This window comes from Melanotaenia boesemani, chromosome 7, assembly GCF_017639745.1.
Source record: "Melanotaenia boesemani isolate fMelBoe1 chromosome 7, fMelBoe1.pri, whole genome shotgun sequence".
NCBI lineage: Eukaryota > Metazoa > Chordata > Actinopteri > Atheriniformes > Melanotaeniidae > Melanotaenia > Melanotaenia boesemani.
This window is the reverse complement of record NC_055688.1, coordinates 24,796,681-24,816,425: the sequence shown is the minus strand read 5'-3', so window position 1 is coordinate 24,816,425 and position 19,745 is coordinate 24,796,681. Positions and strand designations below refer to the sequence as shown.

Genomic DNA, 19,745 nt, shown 5'->3' with positions numbered 1-19,745 from the left:
CTGGCTAGGCCACTCCACAACATTTTAGATATGTCTGAAAACACTCCTGAGTTTTCTCTGAAATCTGCTTCAGTTGCTGTCTTGTTAGAATGTGAATTGTTCCCTTAACCTAACTTCATACATTCTAGAAAAGCTTTTCACTCAGGATTCTTCCATCCTGCCCTTTGACCTCATAGTTCTCCCAATATTTGTTAAAAATAATGAGATGTGGTGACGCTCAGTGCTTGGCTTCCTTCATACACACTACACGAATTGTTACCAGACAGTTGAACTTTGTTCCTTTGGATTTAAGAAATTAGCTTCTTGTGATCCGAGAGGTAACTTTTTAGTCAATTTTAAAAAGGTTGTTTTTATCCACATTTACTCCTTTTTGGCTGGGTATAAAGAATTAATTAATCTAGAGGTTATTCCCATCTTGATCCATATTTGGAGACAGGCTTCCCAAGTTACTAGATACTTCCAAGTTTGCAGGAATGATCTCTTATGCTTTCCCCTTTTCTACAGACTAGCCCTTTGTTCTTATAGACAGGTGTGTGCCTTTTTACTTGTGTCAAGGTAGCTCAGTTAGGCACAGATTTACTTCATTCAACCTGCAGAAAATTCTCCTGCACCATCCATTGATCCCCATTGATCAATGGATGACTTTGGAAGTGTGCAAACATTACAATAGGAAGGTATTACACACATGTAAATGTGAATTTATATTTAAATGAAATATCCAGATAGAATAATCTATTCACTTAAGGTTCAAAAGCTGGAATAATGTTCATACATGCAAATCTACCCATTATCGAGACTTGTGTGTTGAATTATGATAAAAAAAATCATGAAGCTGTCAATCACCGATGTAGACACAAAGTCACAAAACACACCTGTAGTTAAAATGTGTGAGTATAGTATAGGAACAGACTGTATTCAGTGCAGTCATGCACAGCTTTCATCCAAGCATGAAAGCTTACGTTTTACACTTAGTTTCACACGTGTTTAGACACACATTAATTCCCACCTCTCATATGTACACATACACCCTAATACTGTAGCACATAAGGGCACATTTTAAGTTTGCCTTAATGAAAAAGGAGACCCTACCCTCATTGACTTCATCACTCTCTTTGTCCACTTGAGCTTTCAGCACATAACGTTTAATCAGGCGTTTCATGATCTTCTATGAAGAGGAGAGGAAAGAGGAAGATTAAGTACAAAGGACATGACAAGGTGATGCGACAATGCATGCAAAATTTATTCAGAAAGCAAACTCCCGTCACATTATGCTGACAAACACAAAATGATGCCGACAGTGGTAGAGAACCGCACTGTCTCTGAGATTATTGTGTGACATATTGAGTATTGATTTGTGGCTGTTAATGCTGCACCTGCTGCCAAGACTCAAGCAGTCAGCCTCTGCATGGAGGCAAACTGTCACCACACAGTGAGCTTATATATGTCTAATCAAGAAACATCTCCTCACTTTGTTTGCTTAAGTTTGAGTGTGTGTGCAAGGTTTATAAAAACTCAGAGAAAGGGAAGTTTGAGAAAGAAGTGCAGTGAACCTGTGAAATAAGGTAGATTTCCCTCAGGAAAAGTGTGAAGAGTGTTGTCTTCTCCTCTGCAGTGATGTACTTTGAGCTCGTGTACTGAAAGCTTTGCCCTCAATCTCCCTCAAAGAGCTCATTAGAGGCAATTTCCAACTTACTTTGTTGCTTTTTTACCACCTCCATTCAGTCGATGTCCTTCTATTCAAACTTGTTAAATTCCCTCCTCTGTCTTGCCTCTTTTGCCCTCCCTCCCTCTACCTTTCTTGCCTCAGCCAACCTCCTCATATCTTCCTTCAACCTTTTCAACACCTCCCAGCCAAGTTTACTTTCTCTCTCTGTATTTCACAGTTTTTTTTTCCTTACACCTTTATTTTTTTTTTTTAAATATTTCTTTTTCTATTTTGTCTTGTTTTTTATTCTTCCTCCTGACGCCACCAAATTTGTCATTCTGCTCTATCTTATCTTCTCTCCACCCTCCCTTTGGTTTCTGTTTTCCATTCTGTCACAGTCTTACCTGATATCTGGTTGGGTGTTTTCTAGATTTTCTCTGGATGAACTCTTCTCCTGGTCGTGGGTAAGTTCTGAAGCGTTCATCCTGCAAAAGTGAAATGGAGGCATTTGAAAAGGTTGTTAAAGGAGGCAACACCATGCTGGAAACAAAACAACGAAAGGCACAGCTTGCCATTTGTGACCTGAGTGAAACTTTATCAACTGATTTGTGGATCTCCTCCACATTCACGGTTGTGCTTTCTAGCATGTGTGTCACTTCCACACTGCAGTGTGAAGAAGAGTTTTAACTCAAGTGTGGACTCGTGGAACGTGCAGCTACTCACTATAGTGTAAGCAGTGAAGCTGCAGAACCCAGGAAACATATCACTATGCTGCAAAAGTTGATTGATATTAAAGCTTTGCAACAATATTCCATTCTCCAAAGGTGCAGATGGACAAATCCATTTTTTTTATCCACTCACTGTTTTATTGATCATCAGATCCTACTGTTTCAGCTTTATGTGAGTGAGGAACACATCTTTCATGTGGAGGTTTTCCAAAAACCAAAGCTAAAATCTCTTCGCTGTGTACTCAGTGATTTTTCAGTCTCTATCAAAATCCTGCTTTGTTGACTTCTGCATCTTCTGTTGCTCTTTCCAAACTGTTGTGAACAACAGTTTGGACTGGCATTACAGTCCCAGTACTGTCTACACTGGGAAGGGTAGGGGCATGGACTATCAAACATTCAAACTTATGCATTTTTCATATCATTTGCACATATGAATATTCCTGAAAATGTACCACCAAAGGCTTGTTCAGTTATTGATAAATATGCCCACTATACAACAGACCTGCTTATCTTTAGAAACACATGAAACAAACACAATCAGCTTCAATTTTCTCAAATAGTGTACACACACTTGCACCGGAAGAAAATAATCACTGGCTCAGAAATTTGATGCTCTTATTTCCAAATCTCACTTGACATCCTCGATGCTGTACTGTTGTCTAGTGTGAGCTTATGCATTGATCGCATGCCACACCTGCCTGCCTCTGCCTCAGTTAAACTGTCAAATTTGCAGAAAACTGTAGGAGCAGCAGGGTGTAACCCATCTTGTCCCTATCCGAAACCTGCCTGTGCATCTGAGTAAAAGCAGACAGAAGCAATGGGCTGACTAATAGCTCAGTTGAGGGGAGCCATTCCTGCTAAAGAATTGGGTGGAGGAAATGCCTGCGGACGAGACCACGGCTAAGATTGATTCTGTATTAAATGTTCTTTTCTGTATTCTTCACGCAAGACTTTCTTTTCATTACAGAGATCTGATTCAGAGGGACAGTCCGTGAGAGGGAGGGGTGCTGCATTGCTGTCTTGCAGTGGACTTATCTTATATTTTCTGACTCTTATCCACAGAGTCATCTGATCACACTTCACATTTAACACAATCTGAAGATTGTTTTGGTGCAGCTATTTGCTTTGCCATTAACTGATAACAAAAACTAATTGAAGACACTTAGGAAACAGCTAAATTAGCCAAGAGGGAGTCAGTTAAACAGGAAATGCATGTGAGGTAGTTTATATATAGTTTTTCAGTGACTTCAGAAATACATTCAGAAAGAAGAGGTCTCTTTAAGGAAAAAAAGGGTTAAAAATCTTCTGGAAGCCACTGTTTAAAAATGATGCACGAAAAGAAAGATCAACAAGAGGCCTGTATAACAGCTGAAGCAAAGTACTTAAAAGATCCACAGCTGGAATGAGGCATTTACACATCTTGTGTAGCCCAAGAATACTTAGTGGAACTGAGAATCAGTGCAGATATGACCTGATGTAAGTTGACAACAATGAATGGGTGGATGGAAAAGGAGTTACTGACCTTTACCTGTGAGTTGAGCATGCCCAACTCCAGCTCGTTGTTGTGGCGTCGACTGTTGGCCTTGCAGAGGTGTACCAGACAGGACTTGATGCGGAGGACCAGGTAATAGAAGGACTTGGGGCTGGGAACCAGGTTGTAGGGGGCCGGCAGGGTGCGACCCTCATCAAAGTAGGAGAGCCACAACTTGGCACGGGCAAACTTCCACTCCACGTCTGCATCTTCCTGCAGGAGAGAAACAGAAGAAAGAAGAGGTCTCTGGTAATCAGTGAAGTCACAACACAGAACAAAAGAACTGCCTACGACTTATTTGAGCCCTTTGACTTCTAGAGGACAGATAATCAATTCCGTACATTGCTCAGTCAAAAAAGTCACCAAAACATAAACAAGTAAACATCTGCAGCTAGAAGAGACACTCAATATGGTAAAATAGGACAGCTTTTGTTTCAACTTCTACTTTTGTGACACTTTTAAAGTGTGAATTCTCTTTCATTATTCCTTCTGTATTTTTGTCTGATGTCATTATATTGATCTTCAGTAGCTCTTGGCATTTCTTAAAGTGACTCAAATTCTCCTGCAGGGCCAGAAATGAGCTGTGATGATCTTTATTGACTTGTTGACAACATTATGCCCTTTATCTATTGACAGACTACGCACCTCTATCTCCTGGTAAGAGCTGTTGATCATGGCAATGAGCATGTTGAGAAGAACAACCACCATGGTGACATTATAGACTCCGTACAGCACGTAGCCAATGTTCTCTATGAACTTATGGTCGTACTTCAGCACCACTGAGATCACTTCAGACAGCCCAAAGATCGACCAGAAAAGAGTCTTGAAGCTCTCCTCTACCCTGTGAAAAACCAGACAGTGAGGAATCAGCACCTGACAGCAGCACACATACAAGAGGACTGTTAGCCGCTAGCTGCCACACACATGAAGAGACTTCGTGCATGAGATTTTTTCCTTGTGAGATTTACGGGGTAGCACTGATAAAAAACTCACTGAGTCATGACCACTTTAAGTACTTTATCCCATTTTTGTCTCTATCACTCACATCTTAACACATTTACTTACACCCGCACACACACACAAGGTACCTTGCTGCACAAAAACAAAAGCAGATGATTTCACTGCAGCACTGAAGAGATCACAGTTTATAAAACTCAGTTTGTTAAGTCTCCATCCTGTGTCGACCTTTATATAAAAAAACACTGCAGTTAACTTTAAATTTGTGTATATTTAATTTTTTTGGGAGTTTTGGCTTATAAGATATTACACAATTTGGCCCAAAGTTCATTACATCAAATACAGGGCACATGTTCAAAAATTCATGGCAGTCAAATGAATTTCTTCAGCTGAATGTCATTGTCAATTAAATTTCTCATCCCTGTGGCCGAAATATGGGCAACTCTTAAGCTTCACTGGTATTTTCCTCTGAGATTTTTGAGGGATAAATTAAGCACTGCTATTGCTTCGTTTAAAAAAAAAAAAAAAAAAAAAAAAAGAAGCTTTCTCCTGTTTGTAGGGTCCACAGTCAAATGACCCGGTGTGTGTTCTTGCTGAGAAGCAGACACAAGCCAAAACAAAGCTGCATGACCTGCAGCCACATATACAGTATGTTGTTTAAAATTCCATAAGTTGCAAGCATGGGTTTGAGATGACAGAGAGGTGTCACAGTGGGAGGGAAAGGTGGGCTGGTTGGACTGCTAAAGGTGATGCAGCTGAGAAGAGACTGTAGAGAGAGAAGTTCTGTAGATTCTGAAGTTGTGAGCTTTTTCCAAATGAACTTTATTCAGACAGTTTCATTGGCATGCAGAAAGATAGGTGATGGCACAAAGGAAAAAAAAGCCCTCTCACATGCATAAAAAGACAGAGGCAGACATTGAAACACACAGGGATAGATTCTCCTCTCCTTTCTATTTCACACACATGGAAATACAGACTCCTCTGGGTAGTTTGGCTTTTTAACCTTGCAAGAAGAAAGGAAAAAAAACCCATCTATTTAATCTTCAATACAAGATCTGTGAGAGTGTGTATTCTTTCTCTCGAGCTTAAACAAAGGAAAACTAAGAATATGCTCTGTCATTGCTCAACACTTGAAAATACTCACCTTCCAGGAAACATTGTGCTTACTTGCAACATGTTAAGCATTGACCAACTCATTTCTTGCTTATTAGAAATGTTTATTAAACAGTCTGGCCTCTGCATGTTGGTACACTGTCACTTCTCCCCCCCCCCCCCCCCAATTTACAGACTTTTGTGATGATCACAAAATATATTCTCAACATAAAAATGTAGTTCAAAGAGGGATATTATCTTTTAAAACTATATTTCAATTCCTTTCCTAATCTCAGTTCTTTCATTGACTTTTGCTGTTGCAGCTGGAGACAGACTGTTAAGTGTGATTATGGTTATTTTCATGGCTGGAAAAGCTGTGATTGAGGCTATTGCTGTGCTCTGGTTGTTATGACCACAGTGTTCTGTCTGTGAAACATTAGTTTTTAGTTTTTAGTTTTTATCATGGGAGCAGTTACGAGTAATTACAGTACAGCAGTCACCAATATGACTGCAAAACCAGAGATACAGGTGCAGATGGAGCTTAAAGAAAACCTAAAAAAGTACTCTTCATTTTGGAAGACAGGTGCACTTTGTGGACAATACCTGTTAATTTTTCTGGTTTTAAACCAGCTAAGGTTTTAAGTGAAATGAGTCAATAGTAAAAAAAATGACTGCAGACTAGTCAGCTAAGAATCTGCAGTAAAAACTATGGTACCACTCTGTACCACAAGTCAGTAAAGACTATTTAAGCCATACCATGCAGTAAGGCATATTCTGTATGTCTCAGCTTGGGCTCATGGGAAGCACACATGAGACCAAGCATCCTGTTAATGTTACATCATCTTATCACCTGGATCAGCATATTGTTTGTTACTGTGGAAAGCATTTGTAAAAAATGTACATAGGAAATACCAAACTGAATATAAAAGTTGTCCCTTTAGGGGTACTATGCTCATAAACCTTAAGACACTGAAGCTCTAAGGATATTTTATGTATTTATTACTGAGACTGTATGTAGTATTTATCAGTAGGCTGCGTCTTAGGAGACAGAAATCAGAACAATCTCAGTTTGGAAAATCAAAAATTCTGGTGGGTGCACCAAGCCAAAAGCTTTCTTAGAAAGGGGCTATGAAAGTAGTTGAAACAGTTGAAACTACTAGAACAACTGCTGTGGATCTTAACACCATATTGCTTCTACATCACACAGATGTTTACTTTATCATTACATTTATTAACTAGACATTTAAAAACTAAACTCTGAGCAGAAACATGGTCAATAGTCTGTATAACATGGTCGGAGTTGCAAAACATAGCAACATGGAACTTGTTGCATGAACCCAGTCCGTGTTACTGTTGTAATGCAGAAGTGATGCAATGTAAAATTTACATAAAAAACATTTTCTCAAACTCTTTTAAACATTTTATGGTTTGAGGCAAAATGGTGACAAATTTGTTGTTTTGCTTGCCTCCTTTGAGCTTTAGCTTATCTGTGATGAAACCTGTGGTTGTCCAAACTGAGAAGGACTGGCTGCTGTCTTCTACAGGTAAGGCTGACTGCTCATAAGTACTTTACAATCCCACTAAGAAAATAGTTCAGCCATGGAGACGAGGTCTTACAGAAACACAATTTTCTGCCAAAACAAAGAACTTTTTCTAGTTTTATTCGACCATTTTTTTTTTACAGCTTGGGGTTTTTAGCCTAAAGATAACAGAATAGTGAATATTGCTTCATTACATCTCTGCTTAAAGCAAAATTTGAATCCGATTTTGATCTGACTTGAACTCAGTCAGATAGCAATAGTATCAAACTAAGCTGCCCCAATGAAACTGGTAAAAATCTAGTTATTAACATTTATCTTCTAAAGATGTTTGCATATTTTACTATTGTGTAATTGTTGTTGGTGATCTATTTAACATTAAAGACACAGCCTTTAAGTGCTGTAGATATAAGTAATGTGCACGGAGTATAACATTATAAGTTTCTTTAGAAATGAATCTTTAAAGACAAACTGTTAGCTGATGATGTAAGGATAACACTAACTGCAATGGGGCATTGACTTACTGATAAGGAATGAATGTCTAATAGTAACACTTCTGAATAGATTTACAAGGTGCAAATATAAAAACATATTTGGGGGCACTTTTGAAGTTGCTTTATAATTATCTCTTTCAAAACATGGAAACACACGGAAGCAAAAATACCTGCACAAAACATTAGATACAAAACGACATTTCCGAGCAGTTGTTAGGTAAATTTTCTCTGTGTCTTGGGCAGACAGTCGATTGCTGTACCATATCCTCACCCACTTGCATCACAAAACTCCAGAAGCCTATGCAATCAGAAAATCCAAGGATGGTGATTTTAGAGGGCACCACTTCAAGACCTGTTACTTGGAGCCTTGTCTCTTTCAGTAATTTTTCATCACTTATCTGGAGTCCCTTTTCCGAGATTAAAAAAGCTTTCCAGTTGCTTTGAATTTGAAACAAAACAAAAAGGGGGGCAATTTTTTTGGTTTTGATTATGTTAGATCCCAATTATCTTTTAAATCAAATTATTTTTCAAATTAGTCTCCTGGCTCTTCTACCCACCCTGTGAAACACTGGCCTGATTTAGATTTTCATGTTCCTAAAATATAAATGTAGATAATGAAGCAGGGCTCTGTTCCAGCTAACATTAAAGTGTCATTAAACCAGACATTTGCAGGAGCAGACAAATGCACACACAACCACACACACAAAAAAACGACACACTCACCAAACGGCACCATTATTTATAGTCACTGTTCATCTGTTTGCTTAGACAGATTGTTAGTTTGATATAAAGCAAATTCCAAAAATGTGACATTTATGTGTGGGCAGAATGAGCAATGTAGTGAACCCCTCCTTACAGTCAACCATATAATAATATTTCTTATTTAAGTTTTTAAGTAAAATATATAAAGGTTACACTTATACAAAGGGGAGATTCTCTTTTATAAATTTCAGGGTGAGCTCATTGACATTAAAAGAAGAGTTTAAGGTTATTTTTTTTTTTAAACATGCATTAATAATGTTTCAAAGGGTTTAAATACAGTTATAAAATGCAGAATATCAACACTTTCTAACAGTTCATTTATAGAGAATGACTGCTTGAAGTCTGGAACCCCTTTACATCACCATAAAATAGGTTTCATCCAATGTACTGCTTTTCCAGCCCTTACTGAAGGAGTCTGCTATTACAGTATAATGAATATTTTGACTTTAAAAACTTTAGGTCTAGTTTCTAACTATGTTTTGGCCATTTTCCATCTGGACTGTGAAGTTCCATCCAACAAAATGTTTTGCATTTTGTTTAATCAAAACAGACAGTATTTCCCTGTACAGTTCAGGACTCTTCCAGCTGCTTCCGTTTTCTGGCATATCATCAATAAACACATTGAAATAACACCACAAAGAAAAACAGAATCAAAGGTATGCCGAGGTTCTTAACAGAGGATTTAGCCAAAGAACCAAGAGGTCCAAGTGTCTCCTTTATCACAGAGATGCATTTTTCTGGTGCAAGGATAATTATTTCAGTTTTGTCTTGATTTAATTCAAGAAAACTGTCTGCCATCCACTGTTTAACAGAGTCTAGTGGAGTGGAGTTTAGACAATTCTTTTATGTGGAACATAAAATCTGAATATCATCTGCATAGCAGTGATAAGCGATGCCTTCAAAAGTTGCCCAAGGGTAAGCAAATACAATAAAAACAGCAGAGGACCCAAGACAGAATCTTGTGGTACATCAAAATGGACTGGATAAGGGGGAGATCTGTACTTAGAAGTAGCTACAAAAAAGATCTGTCAGGTATGAAGAGAACCAGTCCAAGGCAAATCCTGATAGACCAACCCAGCACCTCAGCCTATCGAGCAGAATGTGATGGTCAACCGTATCGAAGGCTGAGGTGCAACATTAGCAGCACAGAACAATTACCCTCATCACTCTGTATAAAAATGTCATTTAACTGAAAATGGTCAAGAATGCTGTGCAAAAGAACCATCTCAGTTGAATGAGATCTACGAAACCCTGGCTAAAAATGGTCAAGAATGCTGTGCTGATACAGAGCCGCAGTTAACTGGTTGACCACAACCTTTTCTAAGATCTTAGCAATTAATGGAAGCTTGGACATGGGTCTATAATTGCTGGGGAGAGAGGGATCCAAATGGTCTTTTTTTAAAATTTGATGGATGACAGCAGGTTTTAAGTAGATACCTTACCAGAGGCCAGTGAAACATTGACAATATTGAGCCCATTGGAGCCAATGCACTGTAAGACATTTTTGAACAAAGATGTGGGTAAAATGTCCAAACAACAAGAAGAGGCTTTCATTGTATCAAAAGGTTTGGCTAGCTCAGATAAAGTCACTGATGCAAAACTGTCCAAGATAACAGGTTAAACTGGAGTGGGAACTATCAACACAGATGCTGAGGAAGAGATATTATTTCTTACGTTTCTAACCATATCAACAATAAAGGATAGAAAACGTTGACAGTCTTCATTTGAGGATATGGGAATAGTAGATGTAACAGGAGTAATGAAGTTACTAATAGTGTGGAATAACAACTTAAGCCCTGTTTCTACCGAGGGGTGTGGGTCGGGGCGAGAGGGCTGGGATGCATTATTTTGTGTTTCCACATGCGAACACTGGGAAGGGACTCATTCTACTTTGTTGGAACCTTCCGTTGGGGTACCAATCTAACCAACTCGACCCGAAACGGTTGAGGTTTAGGGCAACATATTTTGTTTTTATTGATTAAATCTCCATTTAAAATGACATTATGAAGCACCGCCAAGAAAAAAGAACACAAACTATTGGATGACCACTATTCTCCTTTTTTTCGAGTCATGTTTTGGTTATTCTTTAAGTAAGGTGCTGAGATAGCGTCATGCTATTACGTAGCTGAGGCATCTTTTGCTATCTGGTTGATACTCCACCTCTCAGTTAGATCACGGTTGGCTGTGGAAACACAATGAGATTACAGTTTACAAAACATGTCTGCACCCTAACCATCAAGACCCGACCCAACCTGCACCCGTTGGTGGAAACAAGGCTTTAGTGTTACCGCTGCTCTTTAAAACTAGGTCAGAAAATTAGGTATCCATCGCTTCGTTAACTGTGTTATTAAAGGATGCTAAGATCCTTTTATTGTAATAAATTAGTTTTCTTCCACGTACGTTCAATTTTCCTGGAGGAACGCTTTAAATAGTGTATTTCATCATGGCAAAGACTAAGTTTTAAAAGGACAAATATTATCTAAAATAGAAAGGCAACGTTCACTAAAATGATTTGTTATAATATCTATATCATTTAAAGGGGATAAAATAAATTAAAAGCACCAGAAAACATGGTGGCAGTAAAGGAATCTAAGAAGCGAGAGCAGAGATAAATTAAAAATACAACAGTGGTGGTCAGAAATAAAGATGTCATCAGAACCGAATGTTCACAAAGCCTCTGATGGATTTACTGTCATTTTGCATTTTAAGGATGACCTGTTGCATCGATTGCAGCGATAGCTGTTTTGATATGTTTTTTACATGTTATTAAAGCTGTAACTACTAGAGCCTTTCTTTCAATTACAAAAAATTCTGTAAACAGATTAAATAAAATCTATCTGTGGCCAAACACACACAGATATAACTGTTCATACTGCACATGGCTACATGCATCACATCTATTTGTATGCTATGATTATATAATGTAGATAGAATATGAATAGGAGTTTATATGAAAGCTGAGGTTCTTCTTTCTTACTGGATATTGATGCATGGCAGCGACTTTTGCTGTGCATCATCATTTGTTTTCCTTTCCTTGTTTTCAGTTTATTTAATTTACTGAAATCTATGTGAGATGCCTCTCAGGGAGGAAGTGCAATTACAGAAAATCTAAAATGTATCCCTGGAGATCAACGTTGATGATAAATTTAAATTAGTCTAATGTCAGTTAAGGTACTGGTTATGTGTGTATTATACAATAACCAGAGATGGATGAGATGCCTAATGCTCAGCGTAATGGAGGGTTGTTTTTTTTTTTAATCACAAACTTAGAACCAGATTAATTTATTTTAAATTTCAGTGGGTGTGTATGTGTGTGAATTTTATAAGAGAGTTGTACACCAGGATGCAGTGATAGCATGCTAGTATTCATTATTATAGTGGCAGTTCCCAAAAGTCTACATAAAGCATAACTTCCTTAAACACTTACACAAACATATAGTCATGTTTCAATCACTTCAGAGAGTCCTATATTTCCTTTTAGTTTTATTAATTTCCAGGCCATTTGCCTGTAATCTTAAACCAAGTCCCTACCAAACTCTTTGATGAAGGGGAGTTAAGTAATGAACCAAGAGACATTGTTTTTGCAGATTCACGTCTCACAGTGGAAGTAAAACAAGCACTCATACTCAGTCCTGTGGGACACTGGCAGTAAACACTGATGCCGATTTTCACTCTTTGTCTGTACCACAATCATACCACACGCAGCATTGTGTGTGTCTGTGTGTGGGAGACTGGTGACTCACCTCGGCTCTGCAGGAGAAAACCAAACCTAATCACCAGCAGGCCTAAATCAACCTCTTCGCCCCAGTGACGAGCTCTCACGCTCTTTCTTCATGCTTTATATCTCTGTACTGCCATCATCTCTGTCTTTTGTTTGTCTGCTCTTTGCTCCATATCCATTTTCTCATTATATTTCCATTGCTTTTGTAGCTACCACCACATTGTTCTCACTACCTGCTGCTCTGTCCAGCTTTCATCCCAACAGCTTTAAGCCTTTCCTGTCACTATTCTTTTGATTTATATTTATCTTTTTTCTTTATTTTTCCTCCTCAAAAAGGAACCTGCAGGAATGCCTTCATGCTTCTCAAATGTAAATGTCTTCTGAATATGTGAATGACTCTACCCGGCACAAGGCTCTTTACCTACCTGCACTTCAGTTTTTAGTAAGATATTAAATTCTTCTCGATCACTGCTCTCCTCTCCTGCAGACAAACAAGTCAGGCAGGCAAATTATGGACGAAATGTATTTAAATTTCAATTTGAGTTTCACTCTTTCTGTTGCACTAAATTAGCTGTCACCATGGTGACAACAAGGGTGGGGTCTTGCCCACCTCAGTTTTTAATTAATGAATTTGGCTCCCAGAAGGGGCTTGTGTGTGTTTGTGTATTTATGTGTGTGTGTGTTTGATGGAAAGTAAAAAATGGGAGCGAGAGTAAAAACAGATGTGCGTCTCTTTGTGTACACACACACAGACACACTTACACAGACAGGGACACAAAATGAGGCTGGAAGAAAGACGTTTTAATGCGTGCGTGTGTGTGTTAAGGCATGCCACAAGAGAAATCTTATTAAGCAAGGAATACAGCACCACAAGATGGGCAATTAAGAGTGTTTTGATTAAAAAAAATCAAGCAAAACATCATCTTGTTTTTAATTTGCTTGCTCACTTGCTGTCTGTCTGTTTTCTGTCTTTATATTAGCTGGAATTGTCTTCTTATACAGAGAGTGCTCAGATTGTTTTGATGCAAAGCTGAGTTAAGAGTGTTTATTATGCTTTTTCATACTTATCTAGTTATAGCTCAGCTAATGAGGCATGCTTTTGGTTCTTCCTCATGTTGGAAGGGTGAAGGCAGGAGTAATGCTGATTCTCAAGGCAAAAATCTTAAACCGCAATTATAGAAAACTGCTCTCACAACAGAGATGATCAGCTTTCTTTGCAAACTCTGTTTTCATCCTTAATATTTCTGTGCTTCCACATTAAATATGGTTTTAATGCAACATTTGATGTTTCTACGCAAAATCCTCCAACAGCATCCCTTTTACTTATGTTAAGAGCAACATTTTAAATATGTGTTGGAATAGTTGAATGCAAATATATTAAGTTTTAAATTATAAATCTTTCCGTCAGTCTCAGAGAATACTTTCTTTTCCTTTCCTTTTTAAGGCAATAAAACCTGTTGCTATTCACATTTCGCCAGACTGTTTTACCAATCTGGGCAAGTGCAACACAATATTGTGCCTAAACAAGGGCTCAGTGCTGTACCCATTGTCTCCAGTGAAGGATGATGCAAGTATTTGAGAAATGATTTAACTACTGGATTCTTTGGCAGCTTAGCACTAGCTAATGCTTACAACCACTTGCCTTTTGCAAGTTCAATAAATATGCATTTTTAATTAAATTTATGCCCTTTGAAAAATGGTAGTTTGGAATAGGCTGGCTTCAGTGTGTGCAACGTGGGGATGATAGTGTACTTTTATGTGAAGCTCTTGTAATACAAAACGTAATTACAAAAAAAAACAAACAAAAAAAAAAAAAAAAAAAACCCAAATAACAAACAAACAAAAAAAACAACATGTGTATTGTGTACAGTACCTCTTATGGTAAGGCCTAATATTTGTCAGAGCTATTGACCTATGACTCAACCACAAAGTTCAATGGTGGGACAACCATAAAACACAACAACATGAAAAACGTACAAAACTAGTTAGCTTAACTGGATTGTGGACTACAGGATTTCTGAAGAAAGAATCTACTAATTTGCCTGCAGAAGTGAAGGAAATGGCACAATAATTCATTACATGAGTAGTTTCCCAAGTCAGGGTCTACTTAATTAATTAATTAATTAATCATAACAAATAATGTTATAATAATACATTTATATGATAATATAAATAATTATGCATATTATATAATGATATTAATTTTTAAGTCTCTTAATGGTCTTAGCCCACCTTATTTATCTGATTTGCTTTTGTCTTATGAGCCCACTAGACCCCTCAGGTCCTCTGGTACTGGCCTTTTAACTGTTCCCAGAGTAAAAACAAAAACCCAAGGCGAGTCCTCCTTTTATTTCTACGGCCCTCGTTTGTGGAACAGCCTGCCTGAGGACGTGAGGGGAGCACCTAGTGTGGATATTTTTTAAAAACAGACTCAAGACCCACCTTTTTCGTTTAGCATTTTAATCATTTCTTTTATTATTACTATTGTATTTATTCATTTCTTTATTCTTAACACACAGGCTGTATTCAGCTTCTATTTATTTATCATTTATGTATTTGTTTTATCATTCTGATTCTCTTATTTCACGGGTTCTCTTATTTTATGGGTCTTAGCAATATTACTATTACTTTTATACCCAGGTTGGTTTTTAGATTGTTTTAGATTTGGTTTTACTGTGTTTTATCTCAGTGTTTCCCCACACCACTAGACCCCAGAATTTATGACAGCGTTTCCTTGGTCCTTTTAACTTGCTTTTACCCTCTGTGATGTGTGTGTGTTTGATGGGAAGGGGTGGGGGGTGGGCTTGCTGCTATTGGGTTGGGGTTCTGGGGGATTTTACTCTCTGTAAAGCACCTTGAGTTGCTATTTCTATGTATGAAAGGTGCTATATAAATAAAGTTTGATTTGATTTGATTTGATTATGTTATTTTATCATATACCAAAGCATCATTATTTTTATATTAATTTATTATTAAATAAACATGATTAATTATTGCTAAATAATGTTTGAATCACTCGAACCTCTGAAATTCCTAAGTTTTGCATATCTTTAGTTAACATTAACACCCCCTGACTGAGTTGGTTCTATTTGACCTTTTTAATGTAAAAATCAATCAATCAATCAATCAATCAATCAATCAATCAATCAATCAATCAATCAATCAATCAAAAGGCTATCGGAGGCTATCTGTTGTCAGCCAGCCAGTAGAAATTCTTCATTTGCCTCTTAAAAATCCACAAATATCAAATATTACATGACTTTAATGGCACCCTTTAATGAACATGTTTATTTTAATGTACAGTATTTGATTTTGTCACATTTCTACTAAAGTGAGGTGAATGAAAAACACACTCCTTGAAGCTTTATTACCTATTTGCCACCATATTGTGCAAAAATTAATTCTGGGAGAAAAGAGGCGGTGAAGGATCCACCTCCAGCAGCCTTCGCAGCATTGCAAATGTATTCAGAGGATTCAGAGGCGCCTTTCACATGGGACAGTGCTTGGCGCCACTGTGACGTATGTGGCTGTAGACCAGTGTGTAGACCCTGATATGGGACACAATAATAGTGTTAAGGAAGATCTACTATTCACTAATTTAGCCACTTTTGGAAGAGCAGCACAAACTGTCGAAAACAAACCTCTTCAAAACAGTTTGAAACTAGGTTATTTTAACATGGTTGAGAGGGGCGATGTGTTTTATCCCCGTGGTATTCTGAGCAAAGCATGACATTCTCTGTGATAAATAACCAATGGACTAATCAATTTTGTAATCTATGTGCTAATTAGCTGCAATATCATCATTGCAAAACATACTTTGCAGAAATCAGGACAAACAAACATATTTTTTGCATCAGTAGAATACATGGAGGTTCCTCTGTAACATGCTGCATCCAGTTGCAGTAGTACATGGAGAAATTAAAGACATGAGCAACATTTAAAAGGTATTTGGTAGTATTTGCTCTGCCGAGAGTGTAAATCACTCAAAGAGAGCAGGGAAAGATTTAATCAAATCAGATCAAACTTTATTTATAAAGCACTTTTCATGCTGGGGCAACACAAAGAGCTTTACATGAAAAAATCAGTTTATGCATATTAAAAACAAAACGAGCCTTTGCACACATCAAAAGAGACTACAAAAAAATATGTAAATATAAGTGTATATTGACAAGACAAGACAGAGAAGCAGTTGCAGTGAGAGGCTGATCTCACTGTGCTGCAGGACTGAGAGGTTCAGGAGATCCTTTGTCCCTATACAGCCATTAGACTGTACAACATTGACTCAGAGCCTGTAATGGGGAACTATTATACACACACACTATTATATTTCTTGTAATTTTTACTGATACTTGTTTAATTAATTTTTATTCATTCAATTACTTATCTTACTGTAAATATATGTAAATGTGTTCATTTAAATTTAACCAATGGGGATGATCGATCTATCTATCTATCTATCTATCTATCTATCTATCTATCTATCTATCTATCTATCTATCTATCTATCTATCTATCTATCTATCTATCTATCTATCTATCTATCCATTTATCCATCCATCCACATGGCTGTGAAAGGCTTTTATGTTACACTACCCATCTAAATCATGGGCTATGTTGGATCAATTTGTTCACTAAAGCTTCTTGTGTATGGAAACCCCTTATACCACAAGTTTTACGTACTGTTTATTACACTACTTTGGAAATCGAGTAAGTTGAAGGCATTGACACCAAATTATGGTGCCAACATTAGCATAACCAAGCTAGCTACAGATGCTAGCAACAGCTGGGTTTCAACTGGCAAAATGAAAGGTCACAGACTACAGATGAGAGACCTACAAAATTAACAAAGACCAAAGAACAGAACCGTGGTTTCCTTTATCATAAATAGGTTGATCTCTCTGCCCTGCAGCTTCTTTACAACACTACTTCAGTGGTTAATTTTCACAAACTCACACATTCTTTGCCTTTGCAATGGTAGAGGAAAGAACTGAAGAACCTAATGAAATTGGATCCTAGCTGAAATTTATTTTATTAAAAATCAGAGTGATAGTATCAGCAAAATTTTTATTTTATTTTTTTTTTTAATTTCCTTACATAAGTTATATTATATCCACTGTCTTTTGCTTAATAACTTTATTGTTGTCATCTTTGTCCCTCTATGATGCCTCTGAGGCCCTCACACCCAATTAGAAGAAAACTGAAAAGATTATAAATTAAATGATGACCTCAGCACTCTTTAAGAGGGATTTTGTCTTACCAGCCAAGCAGGAAATCAAACGCTTGACATCATTTGTCATGATAATTCTAAAAGCTACAGAAAAATTCTCAATATTGGCACAAACTGGAAAGCTGCTAGTCTATTCTGTGACATTTAAGATCCTGTTTAGGTCACACCACATGAATAATTCCTTTTTCTGTCACTTCTCTGCATCACCTCTTTCTGTCTGTCTCCCTTTAATTATAATTGTCTCCCCTCCTGATTTTGACAGTCAGATGTGAATAGTAGAGGCCGAACATGACACCTCTGTCTTCCCTTCAGAGCTAATAGATTCTCTCCTTTGTTCACACTTTTCGTTCTCTCGCCCACCTCTTATCCACCTTTCAGACCTTGTCTCTTTCAGCAGGATCCACATTTCCCCTCCAGGTTACATTTTTGTCCACCAACCTAGAATCTTTTTCACACTAGCCCCTTCCCTCAACAGACTTTCAGTCTTCACTTTGTCATATTCCTTCCTATACCTTAATCTTAATATTTCTATGTGCCATCTCTTACGCTTGTTGGCATGCAAACAACCTAAAAACTACACTAACATGGATTTAAATGCGAGAATGTGGCACATAAAAGGTTAAGTGAACAGGCGTAGTACTTGCATTCTGATTTCTGCCCACCTGTTATGGTTATGCTTAAATTTGAGCTAATCCTGTGAGGATGTGTGTCTGTCTGTTGTTCAGTCTGCATGACCTTCTCTCATCCTCTCTCATTCTCTCTCCCCTCTTCCTTCTCCTTTGTCTATGTATTCTGGCAGGTCTCCTGCATTTTGCCTGAACAAAGAGGCAAGCCAAAAACACCCTCCTCTGCATCACTCCTTCTGGTTCTCTTCTCACCCTTCATCCCTTCGTTCCTTCCACCTCTCATTCCTGCTTTCCTTTATCTCAATACTTTATTTCAACCGATAAATGTTCTTTACTTATTTTCTTCTTTTTTTCAATGTGGCATTAATACAATAAAAAATTACATTCATTTTAAGGTGAAACAGTCTGCCGCGTCATCTTCTTTTACTCTGTCCCAAAGTATGCACAGCTTCAACTTCTACCCACTTCCATTTTTAGCAAAATTTTTTTGTCTTCTTCCTCAACTCTCCCTCTGTCTGTACAGTACTGTCATGCACAGCTCACTAGAATATAGACAGTCCAGTGCTCTACCACCACTGTCCAAATCAAAACCCAGATAACCGTGGGTGTGTGAACGAAGTCAGTTTTAATGTGAATGTCTTTTCAACCCATATGAGCACCTGCTTCCGCATTTACAAACACAACCAGAGAGAAACGGTAAGGATGGGCACATGCTGCTTAAGTATATTTGCACATGTGAGAAGGCAACAGCGTGGGCACTCTCAAAGAGCATCTGGTGTATGTTTTTAAGTATCTGAGTCAGAAGTGTGTTCACGCCTCTATGGTTTGTGTGTGTGTGTGTGTGTAAGGCTCAGTCTACATTAAACCCTATCAAGCTGTGTGCTCATGTGTGCGAATTCTTCCAATTGTGAATGACTATGTATGTGAGTGTGCCTGAGTAAAATCCTCTGCTTCACTCCTTCATCATAATCCACCCTCCTTCCCTTCACTTCCTCCCCTCCGTCACCCAGTCTGAGTGGTCCCTCCTGGGGTTTCATTACCTACTCCACCTGACTCCCTCTTCATTGAATCAGAGCTAACAGACCAGTCTTTTCTTCTGCCCTCCATAAAACGAGCCCTGTCAGACACCTAATATCACACAGCCTGCACATAGACACCGGGAACTAAGCATAGTCATATTCTCTACAAGGTCACTAGGAGCAAAAGAGATGGACAGCACATTGCTGCACAACACAGGCACAACTATTACCAACAGTCCCAGCAAACAGAGCTCTTTCGTAGAGTTGTGTTCAACATGCACAGACACAAAAGAGACAAAATAATCACAGTGCACATTCTGAAACCTCCAAGAGGCAACGACAAGCCTGATTATATTTACACAACAAAAAATTTGTCACAGCACAAATAAAAATGTTGTCTCTCTG

General features: G+C 37.9%; 1 protein-coding gene across 1 annotated transcript in view; it reads right to left on the bottom strand.

Moving 5' to 3' along the window:
* Positions 1–19,745, bottom strand: part of LOC121643564 (short transient receptor potential channel 7-like) — a 62,864-nt gene that overhangs the window by 4,253 nt on the left and 38,866 nt on the right. The window contains exons 8-11 of the mRNA XM_041991038.1: positions 4,550–4,745; positions 3,896–4,117; positions 2,050–2,130; positions 1,090–1,165 (exon numbers count right to left, since the gene is read on the bottom strand). Coding sequence (XP_041846972.1) covers positions 1,090–1,165; positions 2,050–2,130; positions 3,896–4,117; positions 4,550–4,745 — 575 coding nt within the window. The remainder of the gene's footprint in view (positions 1–1,089; positions 1,166–2,049; positions 2,131–3,895; positions 4,118–4,549; positions 4,746–19,745) is intronic.